Below are 19980 nucleotides of genomic sequence, written 5' to 3'. Positions count from 1 at the left end.
TAGTTTTGTTGTGTCAATTTAAAAGGTTATTGTGTTCTGTTTATTTCATTACGGTTTAATTTTTCTTTTTACAGCTAAGACAGAAATGGAGACGCACGACACTCAACTCGGCAGCACTCACAAGACGTAAGAACAGCTTCTATTGTTCAAACTTTGTCACCTCGAGACTCAAAAGAGAGGTTTGGTGTCTCCTCGGGACCAAAATGTACAAATATATAATATAATTATTAACCAATTAAGCCCTATTACAAGGTCTATATTACAAGGTCACAATTAGACGTGTTGTAATCATGTAAATCTACTATGTCCACGCTGTTTTTCGGAAAACATTTTTGATAAATTTTCTTAGGAAGAAATTGGATATTTATCCACAACCCACTACCCAAATTTTGGGAATCACTGCCACTAAACAGAAGGGGTACTTACACAGTTAAAACATAATAGATTGCAAGAGTGATAATATATCTGTCACACAGACAAAATATCCTCAGCTGTTAAATTGTGTTTAAGAAAAGCAGCGCAGCGCCATGGAGCCAGTAGTGTGTGGGGTTAAATTAATGAAACTGGGGAATTGAGGTGGGCCCCAAAAAGTCTGGACTGAGGTTCCTGCACAGATCTGGGGAAGTCTGAGAATGTCTGAAAGCATTAATTGGGTCATGACGGGATAATTGGATGGGAATCTGCACTAAAAAAGGTCTGGAAAACACGTTTGATACAGAGTTTATAGACAGACACAGGTCCATGTTGTACTTGTCAACATTGTTTATAAAGACCCCGACATGAGGTATATATACCATCAGTAAAGCTCAAGTGGAAAAGTTAGAGATGTAAAGTCTCTCTCCCATGTCTCCCACCCAGGTTCCTGGAGCTCACAGTGTTCTTCTCGGTGAAGGCCAAGTCGGGGGAGAAAGAGGTCTCCCCCAACACCTTCTTCACTATCTGGCACGAGTTCTCCACAGACTTCAAGGACCTGTGGAAGAAGGAAAACAAGGTCATTCTTCAGGAGAGGTAGGTCAATGTGCTGTAACCCGTTCAATTGTCTTTATTTTAACGTCCCCGTCCCTCGCCGCCACCCCCCAATAAAGCATTTACAAGTGGTGCACAAACAATTAATAAATAGTTTGTAACTCACTATAGTTTAGTTGTAAGCACATTTAAGGATACAACCTTGACGTCTTCATCTGCTGGTCTAAAGAAACACCCAAATCCAGTCTGATCACTTATTCAGGCAGTGTAAAGTGGATTAATCTCTTTCAAGGTGGTGTTTATTGTTCTGACGTGTGTACAGGACAGGTACATAAGAGTCAAATGATTTAATATTATCAGCCATTGTGGCTGTTATAATAATAATAAAAGGAAACGGTTTGAACACTGTCCAAGCGCTTAAGGTGCTGTGCATAATAAGCCTTACTCCTAGGTTATAAACATCTGTCTGCATAAAGTTGTGGCGTGACCTGGCTGTGCCTTGGCAAGGTTCAACACACAGGCTGCCTCTGACCCCAGACAAACAGGCGGTGCGTGTGAGAACCGTAAAGTGACCCGTGCCAGTGTCCTTGGCATTTTGCAGTGTCCGTAATGAAAAGCATGAACTCCACACGTTGTCAATCATATCCAACATTGCTACACTGTACGTCGGGCCGCTGGCACGGAGCCGTGCAGGTTTTTTGTTTGAATCGAGGCCCTTTTGTCTACAATTCAACTATCCAGCGGGGCAGGATTCATCGTTCTTGAGAAGGTTCACGGAAACCAGATCGCTATCTTGGCTCTGCCTGTAGATCTAGCATCCCATCCATTGTAACATGCAGTCAAAGGGTTCAGTACGTGCTGCTTTTTATCTCTGCCACATGATCATGTTTTCACCCCTGTGTGTGTCCGTCTGTCCACAGCTAATCTTGCATACGACTCGTATTTCTTGTGCACACTCACAGCAGGCCAAGCACCTGAATTCTTGTCAAAGAAATGGTCTATGGCACTGTGCGTGTGTGTGTGTGGGGGGGGGGGGGGGAGTGTGTGTGTGTGTGTGTGTGTGTGTGTGTGTGTGTGTGTGGGTGTGTGCATGTCCAGAGCTAATCATGAAAACTACAGGATGGATCAGTGCCATTTTTTTTGTGCACACTGCCTTGTACACCACAGAAGTAACTCCACTCATTTTCCTTGAAAAAGAAAATGGATTGTAGGTCGTAGATGACTGATGCCACAGGCACAGGCTGATCACATTGGAGCCTCACCTTCGCTACCGTCCCACCAGGCAATGGAATATGTCCCACCACCATCTAGACAATTACACTGCTCCTTATTCATCTTATGGGATATAACAGGACAAGGACCGATAGCAGACATTGAAGCACATGACAACATTCTCCCAAACCCCCACATTGCTCGAGTCTTAATGTCCATGAACATTCAACTGATTCAGGACAGAGAGAACGATGGACGGAGGTGGACAATGAATGAGTACAGTGGAAGGAATAGGAGAGGGTAGATGATGTACAACTGGTAATCCTGTGCTACTCCTTCATAATCTTTATGTCAACACACATTCAACTCAGTCTGAGCTTTCGCAAGTCAGACAGAAAGATGGCAGGGGGCACTAGTTGACGCCTCCTGGCAGAGATATGTGCTCTACTGAGGGCAGTACAGCGCACCTTTCTCCTGGGTATTTTAATGGGATGGAGTGATAACACTTGATATTTTCTGTGCACTTTATGAGGAGTTGTGTATTTCCAGAATGACATTTAATAGCTGTACATGGTTGTAGATTCCCTTCGGTTTTTACAGTGTGGCCGACTGCCAGGCCGTCTAGAACGGGGTTGGTTGGTCACAATTATTTGTGTGTGTGTGTGTGTGTGTGTGTGTGTGTGTGTGTGTGTGTGTGTGTGTGTGTGTGTGTGTGTGTGTGTGTGTGTGTGTGTGTGTGTGTGTGTGTGTGTGTGTGTGTGTGTGTGTGTGTGTGTGTGTGTGTGTGTGTGTGTACATACATACAAATAATTATGGTATTTGTTTTATTTTCTTTCATTATTATGACCAATTCTGTCCAATGCCTGAGCTAAAAAGGTTTTTCTTGTGTTCCTGTACAAGGTGTACACTGTACCCGTGTATACCTTGTATACATAAATATACTGAAGCAGGAACAGTCTGCACAACCAGTAAATACAATATATCGATAGTTTATCCTCTGTGCATATATGAAAAACAAATTATAGTGATACTCTCAACATTGTTCTTATTATGTTCTTATAATGCAAGGGAAATATTTCAAAAGATCACTATTTCCATTTGCCAAATAAGGTGGAAACCATCTCCACATACAGTACATACATCCAGCCTGTATAGCGCAGCCATTTTGTGGGGTCCCTTGCACCCCAAAAAAACCCTACTGTTTTACAAGGCATTCGTAGAATTAGGCCTCAGGTCTTAGTGGGTAAAGTAGGACTAATGACCCACATTGAACCACAATGTGTTCTGCCCCCTTGTGAAAGTCTTCAGGCACCAAATACGCGGCAGTGAGCAACGCCTGCGTCTGGCCAGACGGTGTCGAGGTCGCTCATCAGCTGGGGCTAAATCACTCTGAGTTCACTCACTTCCTCCCTCATAAGTTATCATCCCCTCTCCACCCCCTGCTGTCGTACCCTCCTTCCATCTCCGTTCGCTTCCAGAAAGGTATCTGTCAGGCCCTATTGGAAACAGACACACGCACATACTTTATCGCGGCATACGGAACGTCAAGTCATTGTCCAAGAAATTCTACAGAAGACTTAAGACCGAAGTGAAATGAGTTACCTTTTTGTTTTGTTTGAAGTTTATGTGCTTTATTTTCTAACCTTACCACACACAACACACAGCCCAAAGGCGCGCGCGCATGCGTGCGTGCGTGCGTGTGTGTGCGCAGTGCCGAGTGTGGTTAGATTTGTTACACCTCGGTGAGTGATGGTCCGAGTCTTTGTAGTGACAGAGGGAGGCAGAGAAAGGCAGGATTCCATACATTAGTTAGTAACGTAGCATGGAGAGATCAGCGCCACACAAGCAGGCTAAACGCATACGATCAATCAGTCGGTCCTGAATACACACTGAGTAAAGAAACGGATCACTACTGAAAGAGATGAGTACACGCACGCATACATACACACGTTTTGTGCACCCAATATTTTAGTAGTTTAGTAATATACAGCTTCTTCATTAAACATCTCATTAACAGAAGAAGGCCGATTTGGCAATTTGCAGACAATACTATATTTAAATTCTTTATTGAAAATGAATTCAACAGGCTAAGAGCACAATGATCAGACCAGTGAGGTTTAAAGTTATGTTGAGAACATTTTCTCCCCACATTATTGTTTTGTATGGAAATTACATCCATTTCAGCATTTGCGATCAGAGTTGAGCACATTGTTAGTAGTGGTGTTTTTTTTTCCCTTAACGATTTAATGCTACAACGCTTGACCACAAGCCATGAACAAGCATCTTTTTCAGAGCAATAAGACGATAAACAGAGATGTGCAGTTCATCCACAGACGAATCCACTTTGACACGTTTGGAATAGTCCGAATTTATTTAGCTATTGTACTGAATGAATGTATTGTAATGCTGTGGCTATATTAAGCGCCACACAAGATGAGCCAGCAAGCTCTCCGTCCTCAGAATGTGAAACCACATTCAGATGTATACCGCTCATGTGATTAGTATTCAGTCACTGTCACTGCTTTAGTATTCTGTCACTGCACTTACATGCTTCTCTGAGTGCCACTCTCCCGTAACGTGGCTCCATATGTTTGACATTAGATGCTATCTGTTCTCATTTAGATGCCTTCAGACTGGGGTGGGGGGGGGAGACTGGCCACTGAACCCACTGGGGTTTTTACTGCACTGCAGGAGGAAAAAGAAATGGCCTGCGGACTGCAGGTTTTAATTGTGCAATCAGGCTTTTCAACAGTAGATAAAATGAGGGCCGTTGGTTTTAGAAATTTACCGGACAATTTAATACTGTGGTTGGCCCGGGAAGTTTTCAAAACATAAAGGACTACTTGAAACCCACCAAAGGACACACTTTATACATGATTTATACTAGGACACCCTAGTGTAAATGGTTTTGTTTAGCTTATTTTCAAGTTGTTTTAATGTATTTCGTTGACTAGGAAGCCAATCTCTTTTCTTGTTTGTTGAATACTTGAACACACAGTGAATTTCATGTCCAAGAAAGCCCATGCTTTAATACAAGTTGATCTTTAAATACGTTTGGCGATACTTGTGAATCCGAGATGAAATCACTACTGTTGTATGGGCATAAAGATCTGCCCAACGGGCACTCCAACAAGGAACACCATAGTTTTTTACAGTCTATGATTCGGACATTGATGTCATGTGAAGTCCACAAGAATGGTCACAGTCGCCAATTTTACTGTAACACAGCCATGCTGTAAGGCGGGTGGAGGAGGCTGGGGGGCAGAACGTGGAGTATTTTGAATTTGGCTTCAGAGTGCAATCCCCTCTGTGGCAGTATGAGAGCTTGTACCGCCACGGTTAGCTTAGCAGTGCTCAAGATGCGGTTTCCTGATTAGAGTCAATGAATACAAATAGCAGACACGCAGATAAAACACAGTCACTCATACATTTATTCATTCATTCCCCCAAACCACAAAGCAAAGCAGTGTGTCTATCTCAAGTCTGGATTTAGGGCTCTTAATGCACTGGATGTTTGGCTTACACCGAGTTTCTCCTAGGCCATTATGGGTATACTCCCAAGCATACCTTGCAAATCAATGCATGTTTAAATGATGTATTCTTTTTTATTTATTTGACATTGATTCTGTCCAAAGTAGATGCAATGTAAGGAAATGGATATACGGTAAAATGTTCTGCAGGTATACAGTTATTACCAGTAAGACCCCTAAAGGGCGAGGTCGCGCCGTGTCTTGGCCATCTGGCCAGTGATGTATATCGGACCAGTTCCCCTTTTAATATGGAGACCCCTGGTACCCATATATGGAGACCCATGTACTGTATATGGAGATATGCTGTGAGACCCCAAACATGCTTACTCAGTTATTCGTTATGTGAAAGTCTGCCATCATACTGTATGTATGATCCCTTTTATGCCCATATATGGAGATCCCTGTCTTTAGAACCAGCCACACAGATATGGCTGTCTTGGCCATACAGGTATATGGATTCTGTTAGTGTGGTATGTGGCCGATGTAGCACATACACACACTTTGGGAAAATGAATAAAAAAAAAATATTTCAAAGTTCAAATGCTCAATTATATTGCTCCAATTTGCATATATAATTCATCGCAGGCATTTTTCGTGCTAAAGTATCCATCCATCAATCAATCAATCAATCAGTCAATCAATCATTTTACACAACCTTAGTTGACCAAAGTGCTCCACAGGTACAATCAACACAGAAGGTTAGGAGAACGATATAGGAGTTAAACAGGAGATTTGTACATTGAGCATGTACTGTAGGCTAAAAGGCAAACAAAAGAAAAACATTTAGATGATGGACAGGATGGTGACTTGTGACACCTTTTACATTGAGTTTGAACCCTGGGTCTTATGTGAATTAATGTTTTTCAAATTGAGTTTGAACCCTGGTCGTATTTGAATGTGTTCTATTGGAAGCAGCTGGAGATGTTGTTTGTCTTGTCTACTGTTCAGATGTGCCAACACAGGAATCTTAATTGTCTCTCTCCCTTCCTCTCTCTTTCACTCTCTCTTGCTCTCCCTTCTTCCTTTTCTCTCTCTACCTCTACTCTCTCTCCCTCCATTTCTCTTTCTCTCTTTCATGCTGCTATCTCTCACCCTCTCTTTGTCTCCTTTTCTGTCTTATTACTCTCCGCCAGGCCGAAGGCATGGGACATCGGGGAGACTTATGTTCGTCCGTCTGTTACCAGCTAATCTCTGTTGGCCCCGGTCACTACCAAACTGTGCACGTACACTCCCTGGATGTCATTTCAAAACCGCTGCCCCACATTTTTCACATGGGCCTGTTCTAGCGCCACCATGAGTCCGATTTTTGCAAAACACATTTTTTGACAGACTGCTACGGATTTTGTCCAAAAATCACGCAAATCGGTAGACCGTATCTCTACAGTTATGTCATCAACCTGGATCTGTCAGAATTTCCATATTCCATCCTGGTTGGCTAAGATTGGCTTCCAAAGTTTGCAGGATTGGTCCGTTTGAACAAAATGCCCCAAATCATAAACGCAGCGTGCGATTTTGGTGAAACCGCACATTCCCATTAAGCCGAGGAAGAAATTCCACTTAAGTTTGCCAGAGTTTCGCCATAATTAATGTAGATTAACTGCCATGGATCTTTCCTATTGTTTTTACCTGCTTTTTGGTGGAGCCGTGCACGCGCCGCAGCTCCTGTTCGCGGCCGTTTAAAGTCTTGTCTTTCACGCGGAGAAGAAAAAATATGCGATTTCTGTGAAACTTTGCACATGCATTACCACTAGGTCGAGGAAAAAAAAGCCTCCCTTTTCACATTGTCCTGTTAGAGCGCCACCAGAAGGTCAACTTTTGTAAAACACATTTTTGGAACAAAATGCCTCAAATAATTTTTTGAGGCCACAAAAACCTGACCTGTCGGAGACCTGTACTAGGAAGAGTACTGCTTCTAGTTTCCTTTCTTTTTCTCTCTCCCTACCTCCTTCTTTCATTCTCTCTCTGTCTGAGGTACGCATGCATGCATGCACGCACGCACACACACTGCACACACACACACACACACACACACACACACACACACAGTAATCATGTTCATGTGTGTGTCCAGTCATCTCTTGTCTCTTCATCCTCTCCCTGCTCTGTCGTTCTCTTTGATTTCTCATGCCAGTCCTCCATGGTCTACAAACTCATCCTGTCTGTCTCCACTCCTGTGTGTGTGCGTGTGCGTGTGCGTGCGCGTGCGTGTGCGTGCGTGCATCTCATGCTAAACCTTCACAGTCGAGTGAGTCCACCCTGCGTGTGCAATATTGTGTGTGACCTAGCATACAGCAGCGGACCTTATTTGGATCTCTCTGCTGACACCTACACACACACACACACACACACACACACGTGCGCGTTTATTCTCTCGTGATGAGTAACTTACTCCATATTTAGCCATGCACTGTTATCCTGGAGTCAGATTCACTATCATTATAATATGCATTATTATTCATGACTACATTTTTTGCTATGTTTAGTTTCACTTGTCTCTTTCTCTCCTCGTGTTTGGATGAACCCCCTGCCCCCTCCCCCCTCTCCCCCCCTCTCCTCTCTCTTCTCTGCTTCTTCCTCTTGAGGTCCTTAATGTTTATTGGAGCCTGTTGGCTACTGTTGCACTGATGTGCTCTCAACACCTACCTCCCTGTGTGGCTGTGTGTATGTGTGCGCTGTGTACATTACATGTATGGCTACCTCTTCCTCAGTTTCCTTTGTGTGTGTGTGTGTGTGTGTGGGGGGGGGGGGGGGTAGCAATTTGTGTGTGCAAGCCTACAGTATCTGTCTCCCATTCTTGTGTCCTGGTCTGTGCATGTGTGACCAGCCATGGTGTGTGTGTGTGTGTGTGTGTGTGAGTGGTCTGTGCATGTGTGTGTGTGGGTGGGTGTGTGAGTGAGTGGTCTGTTCATGTGTGTGTCCGTGGTGTGGGGGTGTGTGAGTGAGTGTTTGTCGGTCTCCAAGGGGTGAACGTTCAGTGGTCAACTCATAACTCTGTCATGTAAACTAGACCAACAGCTACAGCACAGCACGCTATGGTGAGGGGGGGGGGGGGGGGGGGGGGGGGGCATGTTGTAGTATAATACACAGAGAGGAAGAGGAAAGAGACAAAAGCCTGACTCGAGTTAGAACCGTGGTTCTCAAACCTTTTCATGTCAAGGACCCCCAAATTGATATGTGTTTTGTCACGGATCCCCATCTGAAAATATCTTCTGCTAGAGACCCCCCAGAAAGAGAGATTTGTGTTAAAAAGTATTGCTTTTAGAAAATGTATCCACAACTTTCCAACATCCCATCGTGCATTGCGCAGAAGTTGCACAGAGCTTCCGGCGCAGCAGCCGAGTGTGATCTACAAGCTCACAACGGTTGCATCTGCGACGCGACGTGAGCTTGTATGTCTGCTGTTAACCGGAAGTGTGGTGCAAAAAAATCTCCAGTAAATTCCCGCGGAAAGAGGTGGATATATTCAAAGATTTGCACACATTTAAGATTTTTCAGAAAATAGATCTACATAGCTCATAGTGTGGTACATAGTGATGTGCTATGAGCTTGTATCTGCTATTTTTGAATAGTCAAAGTGACTAATTTATCTGGGGAGCCCCTGATACCCCTGGCCCTGGGGGTCCCCAGACCACACTTTGACAACCAATGAGTTGAAGGGAGTTCTCCTTGTCTAGAACCATGGTATGTATGGCTGTTGCTGCAGCATTCTCTGAAATGATCCCTTCGACTTAACACTTTTTACTTTACTTGTTGTTCTCCAGGTTAAAAGCAGCAGAGGAGTGCTTCAGACAAGCGAAGGAGAAGGCCACCTACAGTGTTAAGCCCAAACACGCCTCTGGCATAGTACGTTGACTTGAACCTTATGTTATCCTGTTTTATTCAGATATACAGTACTACAATATATTAATTTATGTATCATTTTGGTCATCTGAAGCTCGGAGAAATTAGTTTGAGGCAATTGGAGTCCATAGACTGACTTAAGAAACTTGGAGAGAGTACAGAATGCTCTACCAAATCTCTTCCATATCTTTCTACAAGCTCACAACTGGTTGCATTGCGACGCGTTGTAAGCTTTTAGATCTGATATTTTTGGCAAATCTCTCACCTCTTCAGACTTCACCTCATCTCCTACAGTACATTTACTGTAGCTCTACTCATTCCTTGAATCACCTCTTGTTGCCTGTTTTCTGGTAGATGCTGGTTATGCTATGAAGATGCATATTTGTTTGTATATTATTTTATCTAGACAGACTTTACCGTTTGCTTGACCTCAAATGGCAGCACCTATAGTTAATTGTTTTCTCTGCACTCTATTTACTTGGCTATACACTGTTGTTTGTTTACTAGGTTTCACTCCATTCATTGAACCTTTTAAGTCCCTCTGGATAAGATCTGTTAAATGTTAAATGTCTGAATAGTAATTTGTAGGAAATGGTAAAGTCAGCTTTAGTCTGTAATTTTGACTCCAAGCATTCAACATTTCTCAACTGTCATTCTGCAGATGTTTTACTGTTCAGCAAATACTTTATGAATGTGTGAGAGTTTTGTTTTGTTTTCCTTCTTTTTAATGTTTTTTCTCCGTTTCACAGAAAGCCAAGCTGGGCATGAAGATCTGAGGACGTATATGTGTTCGGGACTTCACACAAGTGATTGCACTTGGACACACACAAAAAAAGAAGAAAAAAACTTACAAGATGAAACGCAGGGACACAGAACAAGTATGGACTGCATGTACAGTATAAGCAGATGACTATAAACTTGAACCAGAGCCCCCTCTATTTTATTTTTAACTTTGTCCAGTCCCCCAAGCCCTGCCTGCTCTCTGGACCCCATTGCCTTACGTTGCACCACCTCTCCAGCCATCTGACAACATTTCCCAACACACCTGAGGATGGATTCTGTGATTCTGGTCTCGGCAGGTGCGCTTGTTTGGTTGTAGAGTGCACCTCAATCCGGCGATCATGTAAGTTATGGAGGCAGTGATGCACCCAACTTGCCTAAACTTGACGGACGAATAGTGATTGAAAGGAACGATCACATCTGCAGCCTACACTGTACACCTTGTGAAATGCCCTCTTATTCAAGCTTGTCCACAAATCCATAACTGCACACATGAGTGAGTCTGAAGTGTTTTAAAAGCAATATATATTTGTCTTTTTCCGGATCTTCCTTTTAAATGTTTTCTTTTTATTTTATTTTGTTTTTCCTTGTTTAAAATAAAGACCTATGTACAGTACCATACATTTGTGGTGTGATGCACAGTACACATTGTGTTTAGTATTTGGTGCACTGTTCCAGAGTCTCTTCACGATTCGATGGGACCATAGCAAACCTCTAAAATTCACATTTATACCTGCGAGATAAGGATTGGGTATATTTGACCAAGACAAATGCATTCTTAAAAACTGTAATCTTTGTTCTATAGCAGTAATATCTCTGTCGGATGGAAACCTCATATGTCCAAAACTGTTACTTTTCAATATACAAATTCAAATGCTAAAAACGCATCCCTTTGTGCCACGTGTCCAGCTTGTGAATCGGCTACTTTTGATACTTTTGTTTGACGCTGTAGTATGATAAAGTAGGGCATTAATTAAAAAAAAAGAAAAAAGTTACAATCGTCACAATATAATAATGGTTTCTGCCCGACAGCGATGATACCAGTGCGTTGCAGTCTCCCAGTAGGGGGTGGGTGCCTTGCAGGACTCCATCCAGGGTCTCCAGTGAATCAGATGTAGCGGCACTCAACCGGGCTCTGATTATTCCCATACCTGCATGGTGTGGCAACTCCAGAGAAGAGGTGGGTCCAGGACCCTCTCTCTCCAGGAGTCAGGTTGCAGAGGCTCTGCTGTGCGTAGAGGTAAGCCCCCACCAGATCTAACTGCTGTTCACACTGGCAGCTACAAATACTTTGAGCTGGCTTCAACTTCAGAAACAAAGCGACAGACGTGTGCTTTGTATCCATCGAGGAGGGCCTAGATGGACCACCTTCACTGCCAGCTTTCTGGCAGTGCAACCGACCCCTAATAGTTCTTCTCATAGGTGGTGGACACGCATGATGGAAAGACATCAACATTGCCTTTTCAGGCTGTACCCGTCCTGGCTCGCTTCTTGGGCCTGGATCCAGAGATTGGGCTTCCTCTGGGGAGGGTAGCTATACTACTTACAGACCTGCTTTTCCATGGAATATTCTTGAACCCAATTTAGTCTGGAACCTCACCAAAGTTTTCCATGGGAGACCCTACCAGGAGCTCCAGGCTCCAGACTATACATACACATCTCCAGGTATATTAGGACTCTCAAACCTCTCCACCACGATATGGTGATTGTTCTCGGCCGAGATTGGTTCCCCAAATTCTGCAAACATCTGAATTGACCTCTATTGTAAAGAACATGATATTTGTGATGAGTTGGTATTGGAATACTAGACTCTGGGTCTTTTAACCACTATAGCCTTCTCAAAAGTAGGCGTGCTTTTAGGTATGGGACATTGAAAGCAGGTACAGTATTATGTGCTTGTACAGACTTTTCTGTAAGAATGTTTTCCATTCTTCAAATGGGAAAAGAAGATCAAAGTAGACATACATGTGTGAGTTGATGTCGGGAATGAGAGTCATGCCTCTTGCCTGAGTGACACCCATCATAAAAGTACGTGCGTGTGCGTGTGTGTGTGTGTGTGTGTAGGGCAGATACCCCATATCCATCCTTTTAGTGATGAATAATGAATGCCCTACTTCACCTATGTTGCACAAAAGTAGCGGAAATGGCAGATCTACAAGCTCACAAGGAGGGCTATTTTCACTCTTTTAAATCATAAAAACAATAATAAAAAAAGGAACTTATTGTATTTAAAGCTGGTTGCACACTGCTGCATTTTTTTCGTTGCGAAATGTGTTTATCAGGGCAAGGAGAGAGAGAGCAAGGGACCCAGTGGTCCGAAAATAAATGCAAAACAGGCAGCAGTGTGCAAATGTGATTGACATAACGTGAGGTTGATTTCTTTATTTACGTGCTCCGAAATTCGCTCTTATATTCGTCCGAAAAAACAGCAGTGTGCAATGACTTTTAATCCCTCTATTTTTTGTTTTAATCAGTGTAAAGAAGTATTTAAACTGTTGGAATGGTATGACTTGTTGGTTTCATTAATGTTCTGCAGCATGAACAGGACGTAGATGTCGGGTGGGAGGTTCAACAGCTTCACGTGCAATAAGTGTGTTTCTAGTACCTGTGTACCAGCACAACATGTCTGCTTTGGGTTCGAGAGCAGTGTAATTTATGTAAAATAAAAAGGATTAATTGATTCATTAATAATACGTTCAGGATTGTATCTGGTATCTGCCACGTGTTTTGTTTATCTCCACTGTACAAATGAAGAACTTGTGCGTGCAAAAAAAAGAGGTTTACACAAAACAGTTGAGTACTTGAATGAATTTAGTACAGTGTATATAATTTATTTTTTAAAGGTATATACAGTATATATGTACACATTTTCTTGTAATGTACCATCGTTTGACATATCTAATGGTGTTCTAACATTTAATATAATGCATTCAACTTCAAAATTATAAATCTTCACACAATGCTGACATGGCAGGTGACGGGTTGTGTCACAATGAGACAATGGAAGCAGTTAGCTTAAACCTTTTCATATGTTGTCACGGGGTCTAGTAAAGCAAAATGTTCACATGCTCAGTGTCACAGAATCCCTTTAACTGGCCTTGAAAGAGAAAACTATGTGAACAAAATATCCCACCAAACGACATTGTTTTCACTTCATTATTACTAGCCATTTGTCATGTGTGCTGATCAAAACATAACCGCTGATGGAACCCATAAAGTTCACAAGATTTCTGAATACAATTTACTTTAAACGTCATAGCTTTTAAGAGACAAAACTATGATGTCAGATTATGCAAACCTGTCTTTCTAAAATCTTGTCAAAAATATTCTAGTAGCCTATATATACCCACCCTTTCTGATAGGTTCCATACACACATATATACACTCACCCTCACTGATTCTAGGTGCAGACTCGGGTTCTATACATACCCCCACCCCTTACTAGTGTAGGTGCAGACCTAGGCTCCCCAGTTTGGTATGCATTGTGGCCACGGACCCCCATAACTTTGGGGTTCCATTTGGTTCCATGTGTACACTCTTAGAGTTATAGATCTACAGTATGAGGGTCCATTTATCCAGCGGGTCAAACAGTGCCGGTGCATATCGGTCAGTACCTTTATTGAGAGGATAAACCCTTTGAGACGTATCATCTCCTTTTCGAGGGGGTCCTTTGGTCCATTCGGTTTCTTTCTAACTGACAATAAATGTAGCTGGAGTGGGGACCCCCTGAAACCTCTCCATGGACTTCTGGGGCCCCCCCACTTTGAGAACCACTGCTGCAGGTCCCCAGTACTAAGTATTAAACATCCATGCTGATCGAGGGTGGAACCTCCAGGAAAACCCTGACTGAGATGATTAGGAAAGATGTGAGGGAGTGGTGCTTGATTCATTCATTTCTGTTGCATAAGCCGTTATGGGTTCATCTTAAAAACCTACGCAATTGGTCATTTTCAACCACAATTTCCTTGTAACCCATTTTCTAGTCCTTATCTGTTGATTGGTGTTACCTGGTAAAATTGTACCCATGCATCATATCTGTTATGATACTGTTATCATGCTGACTGTGCAGTCGGCTATCTAGCTGCAGTTTGCATGTCATGGCATGTGTTTTTATCCGGCTTGTGGGCTTTGTTGCGTATAATCAGCATCTCACTTGTAACAACCTGTCGTTTAACTAATTCAGTAAATAATGTAGCAGAAATGTACAGGCATACAGTTTGGTCCCCAGATACAATGTTTAGAAGATGTTGTGTCATTCATCTCTAGGGATAAAAGGATCAGTTCACACTCCAAGTAAACACCGGTGTGATAAGAGCTGTACAAAGTTCTGAAAAGCATCGTTGGGCATTGCAAAGCAAGAGGACTGCAGTATGACGAAGTGGTGATGGTGAGCTTAATCTTAATCTTAGGCTTAATCTTTGGTTCCCAGTGTCACATTTAACTTTGGGCCCCACAGTCCTTGTTTCATCAGATGTCACCCACTCTCGTCTGCCTCTATATTGCAGCAGCCATTTTCAGTCCCTCTTTGTAAGTATTTGGTATGATGACATTTAGGGATACAAAATGCAGTGATTGAAAACAAGACAAAGACTCTTTTTCTGGGCCATTGTGGGTTATTATCAGCCTCTCCGACCAGTAGAATTTGGTGATGGGCTACTGCGAGTGTAAAAAAAAATATCATTTCAAAAGGCAAAAAGAAAAAGTCTATGTTAAAATGATTTTCTTATGGTTGTTCTTCATCTTTGAGCTTTAGATGCCCAGTGTTGAGTACAGCAGCTCATGGAGTATAGCATAGTCACTATGACAATCAGGGCTTATTCCCCACTGGGTATGTACTGTACTGTATGCATTCAAGTTACTTGCAAGGCACTTTAAATGAAAGTGCCTCATCTGATTGTATATATTAACAATATATATCTTATTAGGAGGCTCCGGAATCCCTTAGCCATGACTCTCTTGGAGCTCCATCACTGCTTCCCGGAGTCTGCCACGCTGACCGATATGCACCGGCACTGTTTGACCCGCTGGATCTTGCGGTGTCTGAAGGGCGGCTGCAGGTCGGGGCAGTCCAGCTCCACGGTCAGCGTGGTGAACTTCTGTGGCCGGCAAAAAGCACACGACTGGAAGGACTCCTGCTCTTTCTTCATGTGCCGGGGGATGTAGAAGGAGTTGCACTGGCCGTAGCAGAAGCGGTTGATGACGGTGCGGCTCACGCAGCCCTCCTCGCTCACCGTCTGCCGCAGCGGCTGTGTCTTGCACCAGTCGCTCTTCAGGTACTTCCTCTCCGTCACCACCAGCGCCTCCTGGCTGGAGGCCAGGACTTCCTGTTTGCGCGTGCGGCGGTCGGAGGTGTTGCCGTTGCCGCCCTTGTACGGCGAGGGGATGGAGCCCTGGGGGCGGGACTTGCGCGACTCGACCCCGACGGCGAACAGGAAGCCGGCCGCCAGGACTGACAGCAAGACCTTCCAATACATCCTGGGGGGGTGAAGAGAAACGAGAAGAAGCAAAACATGGTGAGGCGGTAGTTCACACATGAAGCAGTTTTGTAAAATCTGGAGTTATTATTCTGACATGACTGTTGCCCCGGGCTCTGCTGTCTTTGTTTTGACTACTGTCTTTCATCTCTCTCTTCCTCTCTCTTCCCTCTTGTGTGTGCTACCACAATTCCACTCATCGCTCTCTACTCTAATGTAAACAAGAAACCCAGTGTTATAAGGGTCTGGTAAGAAACAGACAGCGCTCACCAGAGCCATACACTTAATAGATTTGGGTCTGTTAACGCGAGCCATGCTAGTTGATGAGATGTGTGCTGTGGTTCAACAGGCTGAACTGCAGGCCTCTATTTTGGCAGGTCAGTGGTGACCGAGTGCAACCAATTTTGCTATAGGAATGCCATCATATTATGGTTGGACCGAACTCTCACTTGTCGACGGTTCTGGCTGGGTCACCAAACAGCACATTGAGCTCTGTGTAAGCTGGTTATGGGATCTTATAGTTGCACTGCATCTAAAGCCACCAATCCGGCCACATATGGCCCTTTTGGGTCAAATTTGAGCTCGCTAAGCTGTTGGTTTGTGAGCTTATAGTTATACCTTTCAGACACAAGTGACACATGCAACCTTTTTATTCATAGATTGTTGTATTCAAAGAGTAACAATGGACAATTGAATTTCCCACAACTAATTTCATACATGAATCAGCTGGGACATTTTAAGAGTTATTTACCCTAATATAATACATTAACATTGTTGAAAATGTTCATTTTGAAAAAAGAGCAACATTCAAATGTTGTCATCCATATAAACTACACCTTAATTACACTTTAAAAGTCAGTCTTTGATAAGTATTGTTTAGAATACAATGACTATATTCTTAGAATTACAAGGAGTGCATTACTGAGTGCAATGCTGTATAATAAATCTTACTTGGCCTTTAGACCTCCTTATGGCATTAGAGCAAGAGGGATTAAAAAGGTCTACTATAGCTACTTTACCTTCTAATAGGCATGCATGTATGCAATATATAGTGCATGCGCATACACACCCATAGACATTAGTAAATGTGCGAGTGTAGATACACAGAGGGGTCACACGGCAATTCTAAGAAGCTTATGGTTAATTTAAGCTTTATAGAATAAATTAACCTTCATACTCCCACAGATTCCCACAGTTCTGAGTTCTTGGAGCTGAGAGGAGGGAGAGTTATGGCGTCGTCTAAATATTTCGAGTGATTATTCACAGAATGCGGTCAGGTATAACTGTACACTATATATGACTGAAAAGAGTTTTTTTTAATTGGCTATTATTATCCATGGTTAACCATGGCTGACCATGTATTAGTGTTGATTTTTACAGCAGATTTTAGTTCTAGTTTTAGTGGACTAAATACAGTATAAGATTTTAGTTGAGTCTAGTTTTTATTTGTTGAAGAAATTGTCAGTATATTTAGTCTTAGTTTAAGTCATCAAAGAGTAATTTATCATAGTTTTAGCCTACAAAATCAACACTGCCATGTAGCGTCCCTATTCTGGGGCCGAACATTCAGTGAAAAATAGCCCGTCACTCAAATACATGCTGTGAGCTGCTAAAAAAATTATATAAAAGGTGAAAATAGACGCTGTTTTTGTGCAACACTTGTATGAAGTACAACAGTGGAGCATTAATTTAGGAAAATCTATTTAAAATACAGTATATAAAAAGATATTTGGAGGGTTCTCCCAGACAGCAATGACTGCATGTCATTCTACAGTATGCCACCAAGCAGCAGACACTGTGGCAGCTTGGGAATTGAGTGCCTTGCTCAACGGTTGAGGCATCCACTTTACCCTTTTTTTGGAGCGGTGAAAGCGCTCCCAATAGACAGGTATGTCTGTGGCTGGCTGGCTATGTGGCTGGCTGGCTGGCTGGCTGGCTGGCTGGCTGGGTATGTCTGTAGCCTGGCAATACCTTGAGTGGCCACACTAGTTAAAGGAGGGGCGCTGTTGTGCAGGCACAAACACACACACACACACACACACACACACACACACACACACAGATTCACCGCTCCACTTCGAACCGAGGTTTGATTTTTTGGTAATATCCAAGTAAACGTGAAGAAAGTTAAAAATCCTGTTTTTTTATGTTTCTGTTTCATATTTCATCTTCATAACTGTCTGTATTGTTTGCGCTCGTTCAATTATCCTCACAGGTCCATAACCCATTTCCATGCCGTGTGTGTGTGCACAATCTGCATATATATGTGCATAACCACCTCTCTTCATGCTGCCTATGTCCATTTCTCTGGCTGTGCAGTATTTATGTTCAATCATCACCAGACATGCTGGACTTAAATGGGTCCTGGCTGCAGTGTCTGTATCATTTATCCTTACTGTCGGGCAGAAACCATGTATCTCCATATTTCAACGTTTTTATTACTGCTTCACCATACAAGAGTGTCGCGCAAACGTTAGCGAAGAATAGCATGTGACACGTGAGTGTGTAGATTTGTAGACTTTTCTCTTTTTCAAAATCATAATGAAAAAGGAAGATTTTTGGACTTACAAGGTTTCCACCCGACAGCGATGTTATACCGCGCCGTCTTCTTCACAAAATGATTGTTACAAGGAAGCTGACACTTCCTTTGCTATAACACATCTGCCACAACCAGCACCCAGGTGCTGGAAAGTGGAAACTAAAGGAACTAAAGTACATCAACTCAAGCACCGTTTTCTTTTTCTTCCTTTTTTTCTACTCCACTACATGTATTTGACAGCTTTAGCTACTTGTTACTTTGCAGATTTAGATGATTAACAATGAATAGTGAAATCTTTCAAATAGTAGACATAGTACAACGTCATTCTGCTTATCTGTTATGTGCAATAGTCGTTTATTTACTCTGTGGTATTGCTACTTTTGCTCAAGTCCAAACTTGTGAGTACTTCTTCCAGCCATTGCCAGCACCAGCACCATCATCATCATCCATCTTCAGATTGTAAAGCTCTCCTTGTTCCTTCTAGAGCTCCCTCCATCTTATCCCAACCTCTGCAGGCCTGTGTGCACATAACACAGGCTGTCTGATTTATCCTTGCTGTCGGGCAGAAATCTCCTATCTCTGTTAACTTAATCTTTAACTTTTTGTGTTTTTTTTCTTCCCCTCCCGTAAAATTAAAGGACAACTTTGGGTTTTTACAACAAGGGTTCATATTTTAGATTGTAATTAGAGAAAATAAAAGATAAGTGTTAACATGTTTTCATTTATGGCTTTGTATCGTTTTAGCTATTTTAGTATTATGATTTCAGTGGGTGGGGGTATGCGTACAAGTTGCTAAATATGTCTTTTTAAACACAATAAGCCAGCAATTTCTTTGTTACTATTTACACCAGCCCCCATAGGTTACATCTGCCCATGAAAGATTGCGGTGCATCTTGGGAATGGGCTTATTGTGTCTAAAACGATATATTTAGACACTTTATCCTAAATAATGTATCAAATCTAAATCGTTAAAATCACTAAAACGAGACACCGTCTTTTTTTTTTTTCTCTAATGACTATCTAAAATATGAACCCTTGTTGTAAAAAAACAAAGTTGTCCTTTAACACTTTGCTTGATCATCGTACAGCGTCACACGAAGGCATCAAAAGTAGCTGGTCCACAAGCTCGACACGTGGCACAAAGTAACGCCTCTTGAGCTTGTTAAACCGTTTTGGAATTTGAAACCTAAAAAGTAACAGTTTTGGACTATATAGTAACTAAGTACCTTCACTACAAGTATTGTACAATTTTGATGTGTTTGTAATGTACTTGCGTATTTCCATTTTTAAACACTTTATACTTCTACTCAGGCAACATAATTGTGCTTTTTAATCCATCACAAACATAGTTGTTAGTTGCAGATTAATATTATTATTACAAAACACCAATTATTACCAATTAAGACGTATTTCATAATTTGGCTATTTGAAAATAGCAAACCTACAATTTCACACCGTGTTACCAAGTTAAAGACTTTCAAAAGTCTAAAGGGAGGTTTTGACAAAATGTTACTTCCGTTGTGCTATTGCTTTACTTACGCAAGCACAAAAAAAAAAAAAAACCTGAGTGCTTTCTCTTCCAGCCGGTGTCATCATCGTCATCTTGAGATTGTAAAGCTTCCCTTGTTCTAGAGCCCAC

At 42.4% G+C, this 19980-nt stretch overlaps 2 protein-coding genes across 2 annotated transcripts in view; one reads left to right on the top strand and one right to left on the bottom strand.

Moving 5' to 3' along the window:
• fmn2b (formin 2b) overlaps positions 1-10324 on the top strand; it is a gene marked incomplete at both ends in the record, with an annotated part of 121970 nt that extends 111646 nt beyond the window's left edge. The window contains 4 exons of the mRNA XM_080747426.1: positions 75-126; positions 859-1008; positions 9470-9551; positions 10298-10324. Of these exons, the coding sequence (XP_080603552.1) occupies positions 75-126; positions 859-1008; positions 9470-9551; positions 10298-10324 (311 nt within the window). The remainder of the gene's footprint in view (positions 1-74; positions 127-858; positions 1009-9469; positions 9552-10297) is intronic.
• Positions 10325-15295: 4971 nt separating this feature from the next.
• On the bottom strand, positions 15296-15802 carry grem2b (gremlin 2, DAN family BMP antagonist b; the record flags this gene model as incomplete). Its single annotated transcript, XM_080747028.1, has 1 exon — positions 15296-15802. The coding sequence occupies one exon, from the start codon at positions 15800-15802 to the stop codon at positions 15296-15298; it is 507 nt and encodes a 168-aa protein (XP_080603154.1).
• Positions 15803-19980: the final 4178 nt, after the last annotated feature.

Source organism: Nannobrachium achirus, assembly GCF_963921795.1.
Source record: "Nannobrachium achirus genome assembly, chromosome: 18".
Classification (NCBI taxonomy): Eukaryota; Metazoa; Chordata; class Actinopteri; order Myctophiformes; family Myctophidae; genus Nannobrachium; species Nannobrachium achirus.
Note: the sequence above shows the minus strand (reverse complement) of the source record. Positions and strands in the feature narration are given on the sequence as shown.